General features: G+C 55.2%; 1 protein-coding gene, 1 long non-coding RNA gene and 1 other non-coding gene across 4 annotated transcripts; 1 reads left to right on the top strand and 2 right to left on the bottom strand.

The window, feature by feature from the left end:
* Positions 1–1,956: 1,956 nt before the first annotated feature.
* RAB26 (RAB26, member RAS oncogene family) lies at positions 1,957–8,434 on the top strand. 2 transcript variants are annotated; one of them, XM_010992602.3, is made up of 9 exons: positions 1,957–2,358; positions 3,379–3,489; positions 5,938–5,979; positions 6,067–6,133; positions 6,332–6,384; positions 6,759–6,824; positions 6,925–6,981; positions 7,072–7,148; positions 7,259–8,434. In XM_010992602.3, the coding sequence occupies exons 1-9, from the start codon at positions 2,164–2,166 to the stop codon at positions 7,359–7,361; spliced, it is 771 nt and encodes a 256-aa protein (XP_010990904.1). In that variant the 5' UTR covers positions 1,957–2,163; the 3' UTR covers positions 7,362–8,434. The 2 variants fall into 2 exon arrangements, with proteins under 2 accessions (XP_010990904.1, XP_064334412.1); XM_064478342.1 differs by lacking the exon at positions 3,379–3,489 and having other exon boundaries at positions 2,015–2,358.
* A 709-nt stretch (positions 8,435–9,143) lies between these two features.
* LOC116151976 (uncharacterized) lies at positions 9,144–15,954 on the bottom strand. The gene is made up of 3 exons (XR_004135571.2): positions 15,619–15,954; positions 13,620–13,957; positions 9,144–10,219 (listed from the first exon to the last, which is right to left on the bottom strand). It is a non-coding gene; the product is annotated as an uncharacterized LOC116151976 (long non-coding RNA).
* On the bottom strand, positions 15,487–15,569 carry LOC116151980 (small nucleolar RNA SNORD60). The gene has a single exon (XR_004135575.1). It is a non-coding gene; the product is annotated as a small nucleolar RNA SNORD60 (small nucleolar RNA).
* Positions 15,955–16,192: the final 238 nt, after the last annotated feature.

Here is a 16,192-nt window from a genome sequence, read left to right on the forward strand (position 1 = left end):
CTTTCCTAGCTTCTCACTCTCTCTAGAATGCCTGCTTCTCTTCTTCCTAGTTACCCCACCAGCACTCCTCCCACAACTTAGGGTGCCCTACCTGCAGCACCACCCCTAAGACACTCAAACTCCTCTGTGGCTCCAAGGCCCTGGGCATGCTCTGGCAGCAGCTGGCAGGAGGATATCCGCAGGGAACCCACTGCCTAGGATGCTGGGGTCAGTGAGTATTGGCTAGCTGAGACCCTGAGCCAGCCACCCTGAAGTTGGCCTCCTGGAGGTGAGACACCTGGAGTCCCCAGGGCCACAGCATTGGGAACCCAGCATCCCGAGGCCTCTGTAGACTAACTATACATCTAAACATCGGCCTGGAAGAAGTGGGGAGCCAGAGGAGTGAGACAGGAAAGGAGGTGGAGGGCCCTCAGAGGACTTCCTCAAATTGGCCCCCCTGCTCTGATATGGCCATGAGGGATAGGTCTCCACCTTTAGGGAACCCCTGGGCAAACCCTGCCAGGGGACAGTTTATGCTCTCCGGAGCCAGTTCCCAGGTACAAATCCTGGCTCTGCCACTTCCTGGCTGGGACCTTGGACAGCTCCCTCCCCCTCTCCAGGCCTCAGTTTCCCATCTGAAGATGGGGAATCATAGCAGCACCCACCTCACAGAATAGTTTTAAAGATGACATGTACCTATCACACAATGGTGCTTGGTAAAGGGCAGCTTTCCACAGCCTCTCCTGTGCAGGGCCCTGCCAGGCCCTCTCGAGGAATTGCTTTGCTGAGCAACATCCTTCCATCTATGTTTTCCCAGACCTCTGAATCTGAGAGGTAGCTTCTGCCCATTGTAATTATTTTGGCTCTGGGCATTGCCAGCTGAGAGAGCTCAGGCCTCTGAAGGGCCCAGGATCCTGGTGACAGCTGTCATGTCTCAGGCCGGAGGAGTACAGAGCAGGGGGTGCTGCCCTTCGTCTGCACCTGATACTCCCAAGCCCTAGGAGAGGGGCATCTTGGCTTACCACTCCCAGGATTGCAAGACCAACTCAGCCTCATTCTCAAAACCCAGAGCATCTTGGGTGGGAGTCCTGGTACAGAGCCCCAGGCAGCCCAGGTAGGGAGCTGGTGTCAGGCCCTGGAGAGGGGTTTGGATGATCAGCAATTGGAAGCACTAGAAAGTTAAGGGGCCAGCCACAGCCCAGCCCAGGGGCCTCCGATCTCCTTCACCTCCCAGACCCCCGAGGGCAGAGCCCCAGGGGAGGGGACCCTCAGAGGGCAGGCTACTAGCTGTGACACTGACTTCCCTTTCCCCAAGGATCCTGAAGCTTCAGCCCCGCGAGCAGAATCTGCGGGGGAGAACGCCCTTCAGGCTCATCCCTGCCGCTCAGCCTGGCCGCTGTGTCCTGTCCGTGATAACCAGCTGTCAGCAGAGCCCTAAGTGGTGGGGCGCACCCGGGTTTGTTTGCCAGGCTCGAGTGTTGGAGCTTCGTGGACCCGCCTGCCCTGGAAGAGAGTGGGGCGGTGCCTCAGCAGGCCAGGTGGCATCTCTGGTTGAGAAGGGACAGAACGCCAGGGTGCCCACCCCATGCAGGCCCACTGCCTCACTGCCTCACTGCCCCCACCTCAGGGCACTTTCCTCGTCCCAGGCCAGGAGGGGATCCAGTGGAGGTCACTAGGCAAGGGGCAGCGCGGGGCAGAGTGGCGCACAAAAAGCAGAGAAGCTACAGAATGCCGGGTGCTCCGTCACCCAGGTCCACCGCCCCACACCCGCACCCAAGCATAGACTCAGCTATGGAGCTGCGTCGCGGCGCCTAGGGCGGGGCGGGAACTGCCCCCAACCCGGCAGAGGCGCTGAGATCCCGCGCACCCAGCGCAGAGCCTGAGCCTCCTGACCCCGCCCCCGGGGCGGCCAACTTATTAGCATGGCCCCGCCTCAGGCTGGCCATTGGTGGCGGCGGCGAGAGGCCTGTCCTGAGTGGCTGTGGGGTTGTGGGGCGGCGGGGGCGGGGCGGCGCTGAGCCGGGCGCCCGGGATGCCGCCGCCGCCGACGCCGCCGACGCCGCCGGACGGCTTCAGCTTCGGGACCAGGTCTGACTCTGAGGGCGCGGGGAGCAGGGCGGCCCAGGGGGCGGCGGCTGCAGCAGGAGCGCACTGAGCGCCCGCCAGCCCGCCAGCCCGCCAGCCATGTCCAGGAAAAAGACCCCCAAGAGCAAAGGAGGCAGCGCGCCGGCTACCTCCGCACTGCCCGCCGCCAACGGGCCCCGGCTGGTGCGCCCCGGGACTGCGTGCCCCGGCTCCAAGACGTCGCCCAACGGGCTCCTGCAGCAGGGCCGGTCTCCGCTTGGCAGCGGCGGCGACTTCTACGACGTCGCCTTCAAGGTGAGCCGAGTACCCCTAGCCCCATGCGAGAGCAGCAGGTGGCGTCCGGCCCGAGCCGAGCGGGGAGGGGGGTCGCGGGAAAGGGAGCAGGGCCCTGCGGACCTTCAGCGCGGAGCTGGCTCCAGCAGCACCCCGCAGCTGGCACGGCTGGTGCGGTGCATCGCACGCACACACATACACAGCTGTCAAACCTGGTCTTGGGATACCCAACATCTGGCAAGGCCTGCCCCCTACCCAGCTGGCTGGGCGGGACAAGAGGTCTTGCGGAAGTCAGAGCCTGGCAGGTGTCCTACTCCTTAATACTCCTGCCCCCACCCAGGCCCGTCTCATCATTTCCCATATGCTGTGTTCTGTTACCTCCCAGGGTCTTTGGGTCTCCTCTTTTTAGTGGGAGAGACTAAGAACAGCTTTGCCAGCTGGGTGGGGAGTGCTAGGGCCTCTTTCAGGCCAAGGCAGAAGCTATTGTGAATTGTGGGGGGCTGGGGTGGCAGGACCATCTTTGGGTTTTGGAGATTTTGGCAACAGGCCAGGGGATGGGGCGGGGGGGAGGCCTGACTGCTCCTCCTTGTCCACAGACATGGCCTCGGCCCCTCCTCACACCAAGATTTGACCCTCATTTGGCAAATTCCTCTAGAGTCTTACTGGGATTGGAAGAAGCCTCCTGGCACAGAGGCCTCTCAGGAGGTCCCCAAGTTCTGCTCCCCACTAAGCCCTAAATGCTCCCCTTCTAGATCACGCAAGGTGTCCAGGTAGCGCCCTGGATGTAGGCAGCTGCTCCCACACCCCACTGATTGAGATGGGCCATTTTTCAGTACAGAGGGGATAGAACCTTCTAGAGGTGGAAACTGGAGGCCCAGGCCCTGTGTCTCCCCCAGGCCCTGCTGAACCTGCCAACCTAGGATACCTCCCTCTACTCCTGCCCCTCACCCACAGCCCCTCTATGATCAGGCCAGCTTTGGGAAGACTAGATACCTTTTGGGCCAGTCCCCAAGTCCCGTCTGCCCCTCCTTCGTGCCCCAGGTCATGCTGGTTGGGGACTCGGGCGTGGGGAAGACCTGCCTACTGGTGCGCTTCAAGGATGGGGCTTTCCTGGCAGGAAACTTCATCTCCACCGTGGGCATCGACTTCCGGGTAAGAGTGGAGGCTGATGTCTCAAGCACTGACTGGGCCCATCCATGCCCTGGGCCCTAACACCAGCTCACTGGGTTTTCACAACACCCCTGGGCATTTGGTTCTCCATTATCCCTGTGGCACAGACAGGCTCAAGAGATGGAGCTGGCTCCCACGGTCAGTGTGGTTGAGGTGGGACACCTTAACCACCAAGCTGCCTGCCTCCTGACACCCCAAGTGTCTTGGAGACAGGTGGTGGCTGTATCTGACTGAAGCAGAGATGATACCCCTGTGCCCAGGACTGGCATGACCTTGGGGGCTGTATCTTGTGCCTTGTGGGGAATGGGTGCTGGTGCCCCTACGGTGGTGGCTATCAGTGGGAACTCAAGATCCATATCCACTCAGGAGGCCAGCATCACTGCCACATTGTATAGGGGGCCCTGAGGTGCCGGGTGGCCTGCCCAGGACCTAGAAGACAGGTGGCTCTGGCACTCAAGCACACAACCTGTCCCAGAGCTGGGGAGAAGTCCCTGCTCTTGGTTGGGTGAGGAGACTCATGGGAAATGCTCCCACCTGGCTGCTCTCCCCTGCCAAAGCCAATCACCACCTTATCCCCTGCCAAAGAGCCATGTCCTGGGGTCCTTCTGAGGGGTGACCCTGGACTCTTCGCTCCCCAAGAGCCACTCCAGCACCCCAAGCAGCCTGTGGAGTCACGGGGGAACGATGGTGGCCACAGCCCTAGGCCTGTGGGGCTCTGGCATCAGTCTTAATTCCGCGTGCCAAGGTGCTGGTGTGTTCTCAGCAAATCCCAAATTTGCATTTTTCTCACCCTTTAATTAGACCCAGTCAGCAGAAGGCTGGGAGGGAGGCCCATTGGGGGACTGGGAAGGGGGGTTCCCTCCAGTCTGGGGAGCTGCTCTCTGCCCTGTGTGGGGAGGAAGAGCCCCTCAAGTCCTCTCAGGTGAAGTAAGGGTTGAAATACCAGAAGGGGGAGGTGTAGGCCTGGCCCTTTGCCTGTTCTGGCCTCACCTCCCCGCTTCTCACTTCCCTCTTGGCTCTGGGGGCAGGTGGTGAGGGAGGTGAGGCTGTGTGGTTCACACCCCTACTCAGGGTGCCAGGGAAGGCGGGGTGTCCTCCCCAGCCTTCCTGCAGCTGGGCAGATGGCTGCTCTTGGTTCCCAGGAGACCCAGAAGCACCCTGACAGCAGGAGCTCAGCAAAGAGGGAGGTGGTGAGGATCCTGCCACCTGGGGCCTCTGCTGGTGGTTAGCAGCCCCCTGCCCCCACCCTGGCAGATAGGAACTGGGGTTGGGCCCCTCCCTGTCTCTAGTCTTGAACTGGGAGAGCCCAGTTAGGGAGCATCGCCAGCCAGCAAGCACATATCAAACATCCACTGGGTACCAGGCCAAGTTCTGGACTCTGCTAACTGCCTTGGGCCCCGTCCTCAGGGAGCTGCCTGCTGTCTGAGCTGGGAGAGGGGCTATTAAATCACAACAAACCCTTCAGCCCTACTCTGGGCCAGACTCAGTTCTCAGTGCTTTGCAAATAGTAGATCTGAAAGTAACTGGAGCAGTCATACAATGGGCACCCTGTTTCTCTCCATTTGTGGGTGGGGAAACTGAGGCAGAGTGTTAGTAATGGGCCTGGGGTCACACACTGGTCAAGCACGTGGCTCTAAGCAAAAGGAGCAGCGCGTGCAGGGCTGTGAGAGGTGCCTGTGGCCTGTGAGAGGGGCTGGGGCAGGGCCTTGAGGCCTATGAGCGCAGGGGTCTGCATTCTGCACTGAGCACAGGGGAGAGGAGAGGTGTGTAGGGTGCAGCTGAAATGGGAAGTAGGCACAGGGAAGCTGGGCACCAAGGAGAGGAGGGCAGCTGGGGTGAAGGAGAGCAGGGGGAGGGGGCTGGGCTTCAGAGGCGCTGTGGGAGGTGGCACAGAGCAGCAGGACTCAGTGACTGATGGATGGATGGCGACAAGGGGCCCACGAGGGCAGTGGAGCTGGTGGGGCTGTGTGCCAGGCCTCCAGGATGGGCAGAGGAAGAAACACTTGGCTCAGAATTGGACACAGCAGGCCAGGGAGGGTGGCAACCTTCAAGTCCATCAGGATGACCATCTGAGCTGGAGTGGCTTGGGCACCCTCCATGCACAGGTCACCAGCAGGAGGTGTAGCCGGTATAGGGGGAAATCTAGGTGGACTCTTGGACTTAGATCCAAGTGGAAGCATTATTTGCAGGTAGAGTGCAGCGAACCAGGAGGTGGGCATTGGAGGCAGAGCCCAGCCAACTGAGGGACCCACAGGATAATGAATTCAGGGGCACACCAGGGGCCCCCTGGCATTGCCTGCCTCCCCACCCTATCCTTGGCCCTCCCGTTGCTCCCCCCTCCTCTGATGGAGGGTGGCATGGGTCTAGCTGCTGCCTAGGATGGTGCATTTGGCCCTGGGCCCTCACTGAAGCTGGCTGGTTGTGTTTCAGAACAAAGTGCTGAATGTGGATGGCACGAAGGTGAAGCTGCAGGTGAGGGGTGACTGGGGGGAGTTGAGGGTAGGGGGCACCTGGAGGGACTGGGCAGCCCTGACCGCTGGACCATACCCCTTGCCGCAGATCTGGGACACAGCCGGCCAGGAACGGTTCCGCAGTGTCACGCATGCCTACTACCGTGACGCTCATGGTGAGCTCGTGGGCATGCAGCCCCAGAGAATTGGGGCCATGCTCTGTGGGTGTTCTGCTCCCTAGGCTTCTGCTTGGAGGAGGGTGCCCAGGGTGTGAAGGAGGCAGAAGTGCCAAGGGTGTGACATGTGAGGGTGGGTGATGGATGGGGAGCCGCCATGGGCTCCAGGGGGTATCCTCATTTGCCCTCTGCCCCCAGCACTGCTGTTGCTCTATGATGTCACCAACAAGGCCTCCTTTGACAGCATCCAGGTCAGTGGCTTCCTTCCTGGTTGGGGTGACAGGTCATAATGGAGCTTGACCATAGATGGCATCAGGGTTCCAGAGTTCTGAGGGCCCTACTGATAGTGGGGAGGAGGAAAGAACCCTTCTTCATGGCCCAAGTATGGTGGCTCAGGTTGACCGTGAGCTGCAGGGGGCCTGAGTGACTTTCCAGTTCAGCAGCCCAACACCTGAGATAAGGTACCTGTTGGATTCCCTCCGGAACAGCACACAAGGAGCACTGGTTCTGACCCTCTTAGCCAAACACTGAGAGGCACCCTGTGGCACCCTGTGAGGTGTCCTGGAGGGGCCAGGGGTTGCTGGGAGCACTAGCTTCCAGCCTGGCCTCAGCTCTTCCCGAACAGGCCTGGCTGGCAGAGATCCAAGAGTACGCCCAGCACGACGTGGTGCTCATGCTGCTGGGGAACAAGGTGGGCACCCCAGCCTGTCTTCTCTCCCCTGGCTCTGCTGGGGGGAAGGGTGGTAGGGAAGTGAACCCGGGGCCAGCTCTTACCCAGACTCTTGTACCAGGTGGACTCTGCTCAGGAGCGTGTGGTGAAGAGGGAGGATGGGGAGAAACTGGCTAAGGTGAGTTGGGGTTTGCAGCATGGCCAGGGGGTGCCCTTGAGGCTTCAGGGCTGGGGCTGTCCCCATCAGTCTGCAGCTGGCTGTTTGCAGGAGTACGGGCTACCATTCATGGAGACCAGCGCCAAGACGGGCCTTAACGTGGACTTGGCCTTCACGGCCATAGCAAAGTAAGTCCTGCCAGTCACCAGGAAGAATCACCCCCCCCGCAGACCTAGGGTCTGAATCCCTTTGTTGGAGGCATAGGCCACCCTGTTCCATGGTCATCCCTGCCCCACAGGGAGCTGAAGCAGCGCTCCACGAAGGCCCCCAGCGAGCATCGCTTTCGGCTGCACGACTATGTCAGGAGGGAGGGCCGGGGGGCCTTCTGCTGCAGACCCTGAACCTGGCTGGGCACGGCCACTGGGGTATCCTTCTGGAAGGCTGGACAGAGTCTACATGTCCCTGATGTCATCACCCAGCAGTCAACCCCAGGGTATCTGTTTCTAACAAGCCCACATCTGGGCAGCCATCTAGACCCTTGGTCCCAATAAATGGGCCTCAGGAAGCCAAAAGGTCCACAGGCCTCCTTCACCTTCTCCTGCCTGAAGGCCTTGCCATCAAGGCCCTCACAGAAAAGCAACCATCTTCTGCACCAGATGGGCCCCCAGTGTATAGACTGCCGGGTGCCTCCCACCATGGCACTCTGCTGCCCCCTCCTGGGCACGCCCAGCTCTGAGGAGCATGCATCCAGTGCCTAATTGCCTAGAAAGCCATGTCTTCTGTTGCATATGCTGCCCAGGAAGGAAAAAGCCTAATTCCTGTCCATGCCTGGGGCAGCGGGCCTCACTGCAAATAACATCATGCATCTGTGCTCCAAGGACCAGAGCGGCCTGCTCATGGCCCACCCACTAGGAGGCCCTGGCTGCCAACAGGGTCTTTCACGTTACCTTGGAGGATGCCAAGGCTGTGGCTTTGTAATGCAGTGAATTGCATGTGGGAAGTCACAGAAATGTCAGGGAAACTAGGACTGCCAGCCTTCACCTGCTGCCCAGGGTACCGTACTGGGACCGGCCCACAGCTGAGGCCAGTGCTTGCTGCGGTCAAGCCAGGGGTGGGCAAGGAGCTCCACCTTGTACTAAAATCTTCAAGTCAAGTCTTCTGAGAGCTTTTGTTTCTGGTCCTAGTGAATAAAGTTGTGTCCAGTGGAGTGCCTGCCTTGTCCATTGAAATAAAGCGACTGTTCAGGTCCTGTTACTTCATGGCCCACCCCCAGGGCAAAGGCACAAAAATTTATTTTTTGGCCTCAGGCAAAAATAAAGAAGGCACTCCAAATAGGTGGGAAGTCACTGGTATGAACTTCCATCTTCATGCCTCTACCCCTTACTGAGGACTGCCCAGAGATAAGCCAGTCATCCCAAGGAGCCCTCTGGGATGCAAACAGGTGTGAAAATAAAGACACATGTGCTCTGATCAACTCACTGCCTTTGCTTTATTGTTAAGCTCTTCAGATATGGACTCCCACCTGACCCCCAGGCCCCTGGAAAGATGTAGACTTACCTCAAGGTCTTCAGCCAGGTCACTGATGGCTCTGACATTAGTGGGCCATGTAGAGACCTTACAGGGCCCAAAACTTAGATGGGATCTTGCCTACCACCCAAGAATTCTCAGTGGAGGCAGGAAAGGGAAAGTGCTCCAGAGGGAAAACGTCAGCTAAGGCCAGTCAAGACACCTCCAGCTCCCGGCTGGACCACAGGGGCTTTTACTGGAGGGTTCTGCCGTCATGTCTTCATTCCAGGTGTGCTGGAGACAAGTTTTCCTGAGCCCTTTTAACGCTTCTCCTTCCACTGAGTCCAGCCCTGTAACAAAAAACTTTGTGGGGAAAGAAGGAAGAAAAAATGCTGGGCTTTCTATCATGTTTAGAATCAAGGCGCCAGCTGCAGAACAGAAAATATTCTCAAGGGTCTAGGGAGGGGTGATCAGGCAGGCTTACTGACCCTGGCTGATTAGCAAATGCCAGGCTGTTTTCAAAAAAAGTTGTTTCTCTTACCCTGCAGCTGGCTCCTTGGTTTCAAGGACATAACCCCTCAACAGAATGTTTCTATCCAAGGACATAGCCATACAAGATATTTTATGTTCCACAATGGCTGCATCAATTCCAAGGATACTCCAGTATCTTTTTGTTCTCTTTCCCACCAAAGTTTTAGGGCTGAGCTCCACAGGAGGCAAGAGTCCACAATAGAGGCTGACTAGCACCACTGAATTAATGACAAGTCTTCCAGTAACAGTCTGACCAGGGGCTGGCGCTGTCTTGACCTGGAGAAGGGCTCCCTGCTTTATAGTGTTTTCCCTTGTCTGAATATAAGAGTTCCTTTTCACTGTCCCTCTGCCTCTAGTGAAGATTTAAACTGGCAGACAAGGACCCACACACTTGATGGGCTTTCCAATTTGGTCTCTGTCCGCTGACTAACTGGTACTTCTGTTAATAAGCCAAGGTGAGTCCGCCTAACCACTCACCTTCCCAAGACTCCATACTTGGGGAAGTGAGCTGAGATGTCTATTTTCTGTAGGTTTTTCCTGCTGTATGGGGGCACTGGCCAGTCTAGCCAGAGTAGAGGTCTCTATCTGTTCTGTTCAAAATCTAGATAATCTGACCCCAAGGTGGGCTTCCAACCACACAGCAACAGATTTTATTTTGAAGTTGCTGGAGATGATTTGAAATGAAGTATTTTAAGTAAGCATGGTCCAAAAAGTAGGGCCAAAAGGGTAGTCACAGTGGGGCCAAGAAAAGGCAAGAGCCAAGGCAGGCATGGGGTCATCACCAGCCAAGTTCCTCACCCGTTTGTTTGCTGCCTGTTCCAGCAGGCCTTTCATCTCTTCTGGCACCCGCTTGTAGTAAAATGTTCCCTCCTGGCTTGCAGTGAGATCTAAGGCGCCATGGTTTTGTAAGACCATGGCCACCAGGGCACTGGGATTGGCTAAAGGTCTGGGCAGTATAGCTAGCTGAGAAAAGCATGCAATCCAAGTCCTCCTGTGGCCAGTCCTGCTAGACCAGGAGACCCAAGAACAGTGGAGTGAGGGGCTGGCTCTATTACCTGGCAAGTGTAGACTAGAAGAAAAGTACTGTTGTCCCAAATTGTCTGTGTAGTAACATATCCTTAATGAGGTCTTCATCTATCCTACTGGAAGAGGCCCCCAGCTGTGGGTCTAATTTAACTGTCACGTCGGGTGTGCCAGAGACCAGGTCCCCATCCATCTAGCACTGCGGACAGAGCAAGGGCAATGTTTAAGCTTTTAAAAGTGGTCCCTTGTGCAGCCAGGAGGAAATGGATGTAAGTGTTGCATGGCATTCAGGGCCTTATCCCGATAGAATACTGCGCTTGGACTCCCCCAACGGGGTGAACTTGGGAGGGGTCTGGACATTTGATAAGTTAACACTCACTGGAGCTTTTGTTTTTTGATTCAGGAACCAGGAAACCAGTATGTTAGGCCACAAAAGAAAAAACTGAGTAGTTAATGTGGCCCATGAGTTTTTTTTCCGGTCCCTGCCTCCTGAGTTTCAGCAACTTACAAGTCCCCAGGCCGTCATGTTTTCACATCCGTGAGACCTGGAAAGTGGCATGGCAGTTGGCATTGGTCAGTTCCCCAACAAGCGTTCCCCTTGCATGAGGGCTGTAGATATAGTGGGAAGACAGACTGGGGGGTGAGGACAAAGTCACCCTTACTAGCAGGGAGGTGGCCACTGTAGGACAAGCAGGCCATCCTCTAGCTACGTCTAGTTGTTTGGCGACAGGCTGGCCCAGTTTACAGGGCCTATCTAGTTTGGGTAGCCCCAAAGCTGGGGCCGTGATCACGGCTTTTCATTGTTCAAAAGCTCGGGTGCATGCATGCTAAGTCCCAGTCGAACCGTCCCTCTTAATTTCTCAGAGGTTTGGCTAGTTGGCCACAGGATGGGACCCAAATTCGGCAGAAGCCAGTCAAACCAAGGAACCCTTGCAGCTGTTTTCAGGTTTGGCGGGATTCAACATTTTCTTTCCCTCACTGACGATGAACCCAAGTATTTTACTTGAGTACGGCTGATCTGGGCCTTTCCTGGAGACCCAGTATCCTCTTTTAATAGTGTCTTCCCTAGAGGCCTTGAGGGTGAGGCCGGCTATAAATAAATCATCCACATATTGTATCAAGGTGCTCTGGGTGTGAGCTCCTTCAGGTCCTGTCCCAAAGGGTTTCCAAAGATGTGAGGGCTGTCCTGAAACCCTACAGGGAGCCAGGCCCAGCAAAGTTAGGTGGATTATGGCAGTTAGAAATTCGGAAGAGGAATGTAGAGAAAGGCACCCCTTAGGTGCATTGAGAAATACAGCCCCCGCCGGGAACCTAGGCAAGGAAGGTCTACGGGTTTGGTACAACAGGGTGTTTTGGTATGACTGCCTCACTGAGCCCCCGGAGGTCCTGTACAAAAAGGTAGGAGCCACCTGGCTTTTTGACAGGTAGTATAGGGGTATTACAGGGGGACTTACAAGGTATGATTATTCCTAGTTGCTGAACTTGGTAACTTAAGGGCCTAAGTCCCCAGAGGGCCTCAGGTTTTAGGTGGTTTCACTTCTTCCAGGCTTAAGATTAAGAATTTCTACAGGTGTGGTGTTTTGGGCAAACCTGGGCTACAAGTGTACCAGACTCGGGGGTCCCCTAGGAAGGAGGGTCAGAGTCTACCTGCAGGCAATCAGCCAGCCACTGGACAGAGGTCTCTTCCCAATAGGGGACCCGGACACTCCAGAATGTAGAGGAAGGAATGGGTTCCTTGCCAACTTCCCAACTTGCAGAGGGGTTTAGTGAGTTGGCAGGGTAGAGCTTCCCTTTCTACTTCTATTAACTGACCTGCTACTATCAAAAGGTCTAGAAGGGGAGTACAGAGAAGGCAGACCCCATACCCTAAAGGAAACTAACCTCCTTACCTTCTACACCCATGGGGGCTTCTCAAGCCAATAGGCGTCATTTCTGGTCAGCCATGACAGAGGGCCTGGGCTCAGGAATTGGCTGCCTTCCCTCAGGGTGACTGGGACATTCCCCTTCCCAGTGTCTGTCTCCCTTGCCACATGCACACTGAGTGTGCAGTAGCTACAGTGGTGTGTGGGGCTTAATGCCAGGTGGGAAGACCACAGCCCCAGTCTTGGCCTGCTAGTTTGCCAAGAGGCTTCTCTATCCTCCTATCTTTCCGGGCTTCTCTTCCCTCCTTCCTTCTTCCTCTTGGTCGTGGTTCAGGAAGACCTTATTTGCTTCCTCCACCATCTCAGCAATGGGCGTCTCAGGTCCTTTATCGAGCTTTTGTAACTTTCTTCTAATGCCAGCTGTGGCCTGAGGAGAGAGCTAACAGGCCTTTACCCTCCAGGCTTTCTAGGTCAGTTAGGGTTTAAATTTTAAAAGCCTCCATGAATCTGCATATGGAGAGGGCTGGGTTTAGATGTGACCCTGGGTAATTTATCTTGTTACAGTTCATAGCCTTTGTGATCCCACGGGTCATGCCCTGGAGAGAGCAGGAAACAAAATAGCTAAGGGCCTTGTTGCCTGCCCCAGTGTTGAGGTTCCAATCAGGCTCAGATAAGGGTATGGTTTCTCCAGGGCCCAAATGAGCGTCGGCCTGTAGTCTCTCATCTGCCACCTTGAGCCTGGTCTAGGATTCTCCCCCTTTCCTCTTCATTGCAGACACAACTGAGTCAAAATGAACATAATGTCCCTCCAGGTAAGGAGGAAACTAAGTGTCAGGCACTCAAATTCATCATGGGACTTCTGGGGGTTTTCTAAATACGAGCCCGGCTCTTCTCTGCACTGGGCAAAGTCTTGCACTGACAAGGGCATGTTAACTCCCATGGTTCCCCTCACCCTCGGGCACTTCCCTTAGACAAATTTTTGCTTAGTTCAGCCGCTGTGGTGTTTTGGGACACAGCTGATTTTCCAATCTGAGCCCATGGGAGAGGGGGCACATGGCAGGGTGGCCTGTTCTGAAGTACTCTCCCCTGCCGTTTCTGACGGGGTGGAGGGCTCTGGGGAACTTTGGCATCGCCAAGGGGGGATTAGCCTCTGCTTTTGCCAGGACTCTAAAAGAACATTTATGAGGATCTGGGAGTGGACATTTCCACCTTGATCAGTCCTGATAGCCCCGAAATCATGGATATAGGGGACCTTGCCATCTTTGTTTTCATGTCTGCATTATAAACTGAACAGTATTGATGGCCAGGCTGCCAGAAGGGGGCCATCTTTCTCCTTCCTCTAGTGGGCAGGCAGGGCAGTCCTATGTGCAGCACTGAATTCATTTCTTTCTCTTTAGCCTGTCCAATTGACAGATTTCCCAGAGAGGTACGGTTTATGTCCCAATTATCGAGGGGCCTATGGCAGGAGGAATGCCTTGGTTCCAGGAACAGAAGGACTTTTCCTGATCCCAGGCCACCTGGTTGTAACTGTGCTGGAGGGTCTTTACTGGCAAGGACAGTTAAGGGAGCCAAGGAGGGGTTCTGATGGGGGAGTTAATCCCCATACAGCCCTCTAAGGTTAGAAGTCTTCAATTCTGGGCTCACCCCGAGAAGGTGTTATAAACCCAACTCTCCAGCACTTTAGACAGATACAGACTCCAGCCTAACCACCAGGCCCCTGGGCTGACGTTGACTTACCTAGAGGTCTCCAGCCGAGTCACTGACAGTCCTGATGTTAGCAGGCTGGGTAGAGACCTGTTATAGGGCCCAAAGCTTAGGAGGGATCTTGCCTACTACCTAGGAAAGAGTTCTCAGCGGAAGCCAGTGCAGGGGCAGTGCATACAGTTGCCTGATCCCTTAAGAGGGAAGGAAACTGACAGGAAGCCAAGATGGCTGATCAAGACAGCTCCAGCTCCCTGTGGGGCCACGGGGGCTGTTACTGGAGGATTCTGCCGTCATGTCCTCATTCTGGGTGTGCTGGAGCCAATCACCCTTCTTGAGTCCTTTTAATGCTTCTCCTTCTGTTGAACCCAGCCCTGGAACAAAAATTCAGCAGGAAAATAGGAGAAAAAAATTAGAAAAAAATGCTAGGTTTTCTATCGTGCTTAGGTCGCTAGAATTGTAACCTAGAACGACCCTAAAGAGGTTCTCCTGGAACAGAACCAACCCCCTCCATGTTCTCTGCCTGCCTCTTGTCTGCAGGAAAACTTTAGTTTCCTAGGCTTCTCAGAGTTCTAAAGAGTACATTTAATCAGAGAAGTGAGAATAGAAAGGAAAACAGTCAAGCAAGACAATAGTAGTTCAGCCATTAAACAAAGTCAAGGAACTTTAGTTCCACCCCGATGTGCTATATATCCTTGGAGCTGTCTGGCAGACACTGAAACCCTCACCAGGCGAATTAACTACATGCTGCCCACAAACACGTAGACCCCAGACCGGTTGGTGATGTTAACTCCTGATTACCTCACCACCAGCCAATCAATAGAATGTCCATGGGCTGATCACATACCCCACAACACTCCTCTCTCACCTTATCTTTAAAACCTTTCCTTGAAAGACTCTGGGAGTTTGGGCCTTTTAAGCACTAGCTTCTTTGTACTACTTGCTCAGTGCCCTGCAATAAACACTGCACTTTCCTTAACCACAACCCGGTACCAGTAGATTGGCTTTACTGCATACCGGCAAGTTTGGTTCAGTAACAGAACTGAGGCAGGCAGGGAACTAGCAAACTGAAACTTGGACCCATCAACTAGAGACTTCTTGAAAAGTTTAAAAGTAAAGAGTCACCTAGAAGGAACAGAAAGTCTTTACTAGATCTAATCCTCATGACCACATTTTTTAAGGGTCTTGCTCAGTCTAGCCTGACCACATTGTTTTAGCTTGACTACAGTCTTTGAGGGTCCCTCGTTACCGGATTTTGTTTGTCCAGTGTTTGTTCCAGGGAGCAGAAGCAGCAGGAACAAGCAGTCAGTGGAAAGAGGGCAAGAAACACCAAAGACAGATAAAAGGACCGCATTTGTAATGGGAGAATTCAGCTGGCGGGGAGAGACAGACAGCACGCACTTGTAGGATCAGAAAAAACTGGTTTATTCCACACCGGTGCTGGCCCAGCAGAGTCACCTCCAAAGGCCGAGCCCCCAGCTCGGGCTTACATTAAGACCCCAAGAGGGGGAGTTCTTGCACTAGGTCACCCTGGCCTGCAGCTCCCCCACCCCGCCTTTCTCTTGGGTGATAAAGAGCAGCTTTTTCACTATATCCTATGTCTCCACTGTTAATCCTTTCACCGTACAAAGGCAAGAGCCTGCGCTTTGGGGTTTTTTTCCCCTCTTACGGGAAGCCCCTGTCCGCTAACAGAATCAAGGCACCAGCTGCAGAACATAACGTTTTTAAACGGCCTGGTCCTTCTCCATTGTTAATGATAAGCCACGGTCGGCAAAGCTGCCTCATCACCCCCGTCACTGAAAGTCAAGACAGCGTCCAAACGTAGACAGAAGCCCAACCCTGCCATTTCCGGCAAGACCTGTTTTCACCCCACAAGCCCTTCCAACAGGGGGAGGGAACCCCGAAGCCTCAGTCTTGCAAAATAATCAGACTGCATGTGCAGTTTTCATACGAGGTGTCAGAAATTAAAGGAATTCATCATAGGCTCGGAGAGGAATGGGGAAACCAGGCCTGGCCCAGTCCAGTTCGGCCTTACCTGTAGGAAGAAGTATATCTAGAAATTCAGGCTTCCCCGACGAAACTGGCAGGAGCGTGGGGAAGAAACGCACAGAACGTTGAGGACCAAAGAGGAGTTCAGGCGGAGGCTGGACCAGCGAGCTCGAGCTGACTGTGGGTTTGGGACACCTCCCTAGCCTCACTCGGCGAACACTTTCGCCCCAGATCGTGGGGCATGCAACCAGCAAAAATCCACATTCCCAGGTACCACCTGATCCCAAAAGACTAATGAAGCGTGAGGCTCGAGCTTTTATACAAACTGCCCACCTCTGCGATTGGGCGATCCCGGCGTAAGGATCTGCCTTCGCTTACTGCTGATATGCTCCGCTCTCTACTCCTCCTGCCTCCGCCAATCGCGCCTTGGCATTTCTTCTTGGGGCGGTCTCTCGAACCGGACACCCAAAGCTCCACCCTTTTGCAGAGGCCATTGAATCTAACTGTGAGCGACGGATACACATAGCCCATCAGGCTCCGATCTGCAACATAGAGTGATTCTGAAGCCACCAATCCCACCCCGCTACGTCGGAGCCGCCGGAAGTCGTAGTTTCTGAAGA

Source organism: Camelus dromedarius, chromosome 24 (assembly GCF_036321535.1).
Source record: "Camelus dromedarius isolate mCamDro1 chromosome 24, mCamDro1.pat, whole genome shotgun sequence".
Taxonomy (NCBI): Eukaryota; Metazoa; Chordata; class Mammalia; order Artiodactyla; family Camelidae; genus Camelus; species Camelus dromedarius.

Bases quoted from the DNA above. Each gene is read 5' to 3' on its own strand.
- RAB26 (XM_010992602.3), top strand. From the start codon at position 2,164: ATGTCCAGGAAAAAGACCCCCAAGAGCAAAGGAGGCAGCGCGCCGGCT. The intron at 3,490-5,937 runs GTAAGAGTGGAG...GTTGTGTTTCAG, and splicing joins CCGTGGGCATCGACTTCCGG to AACAAAGTGCTGAATGTGGA. The intron at 5,980-6,066 runs GTGAGGGGTGAC...CCCTTGCCGCAG, and splicing joins GCACGAAGGTGAAGCTGCAG to ATCTGGGACACAGCCGGCCA.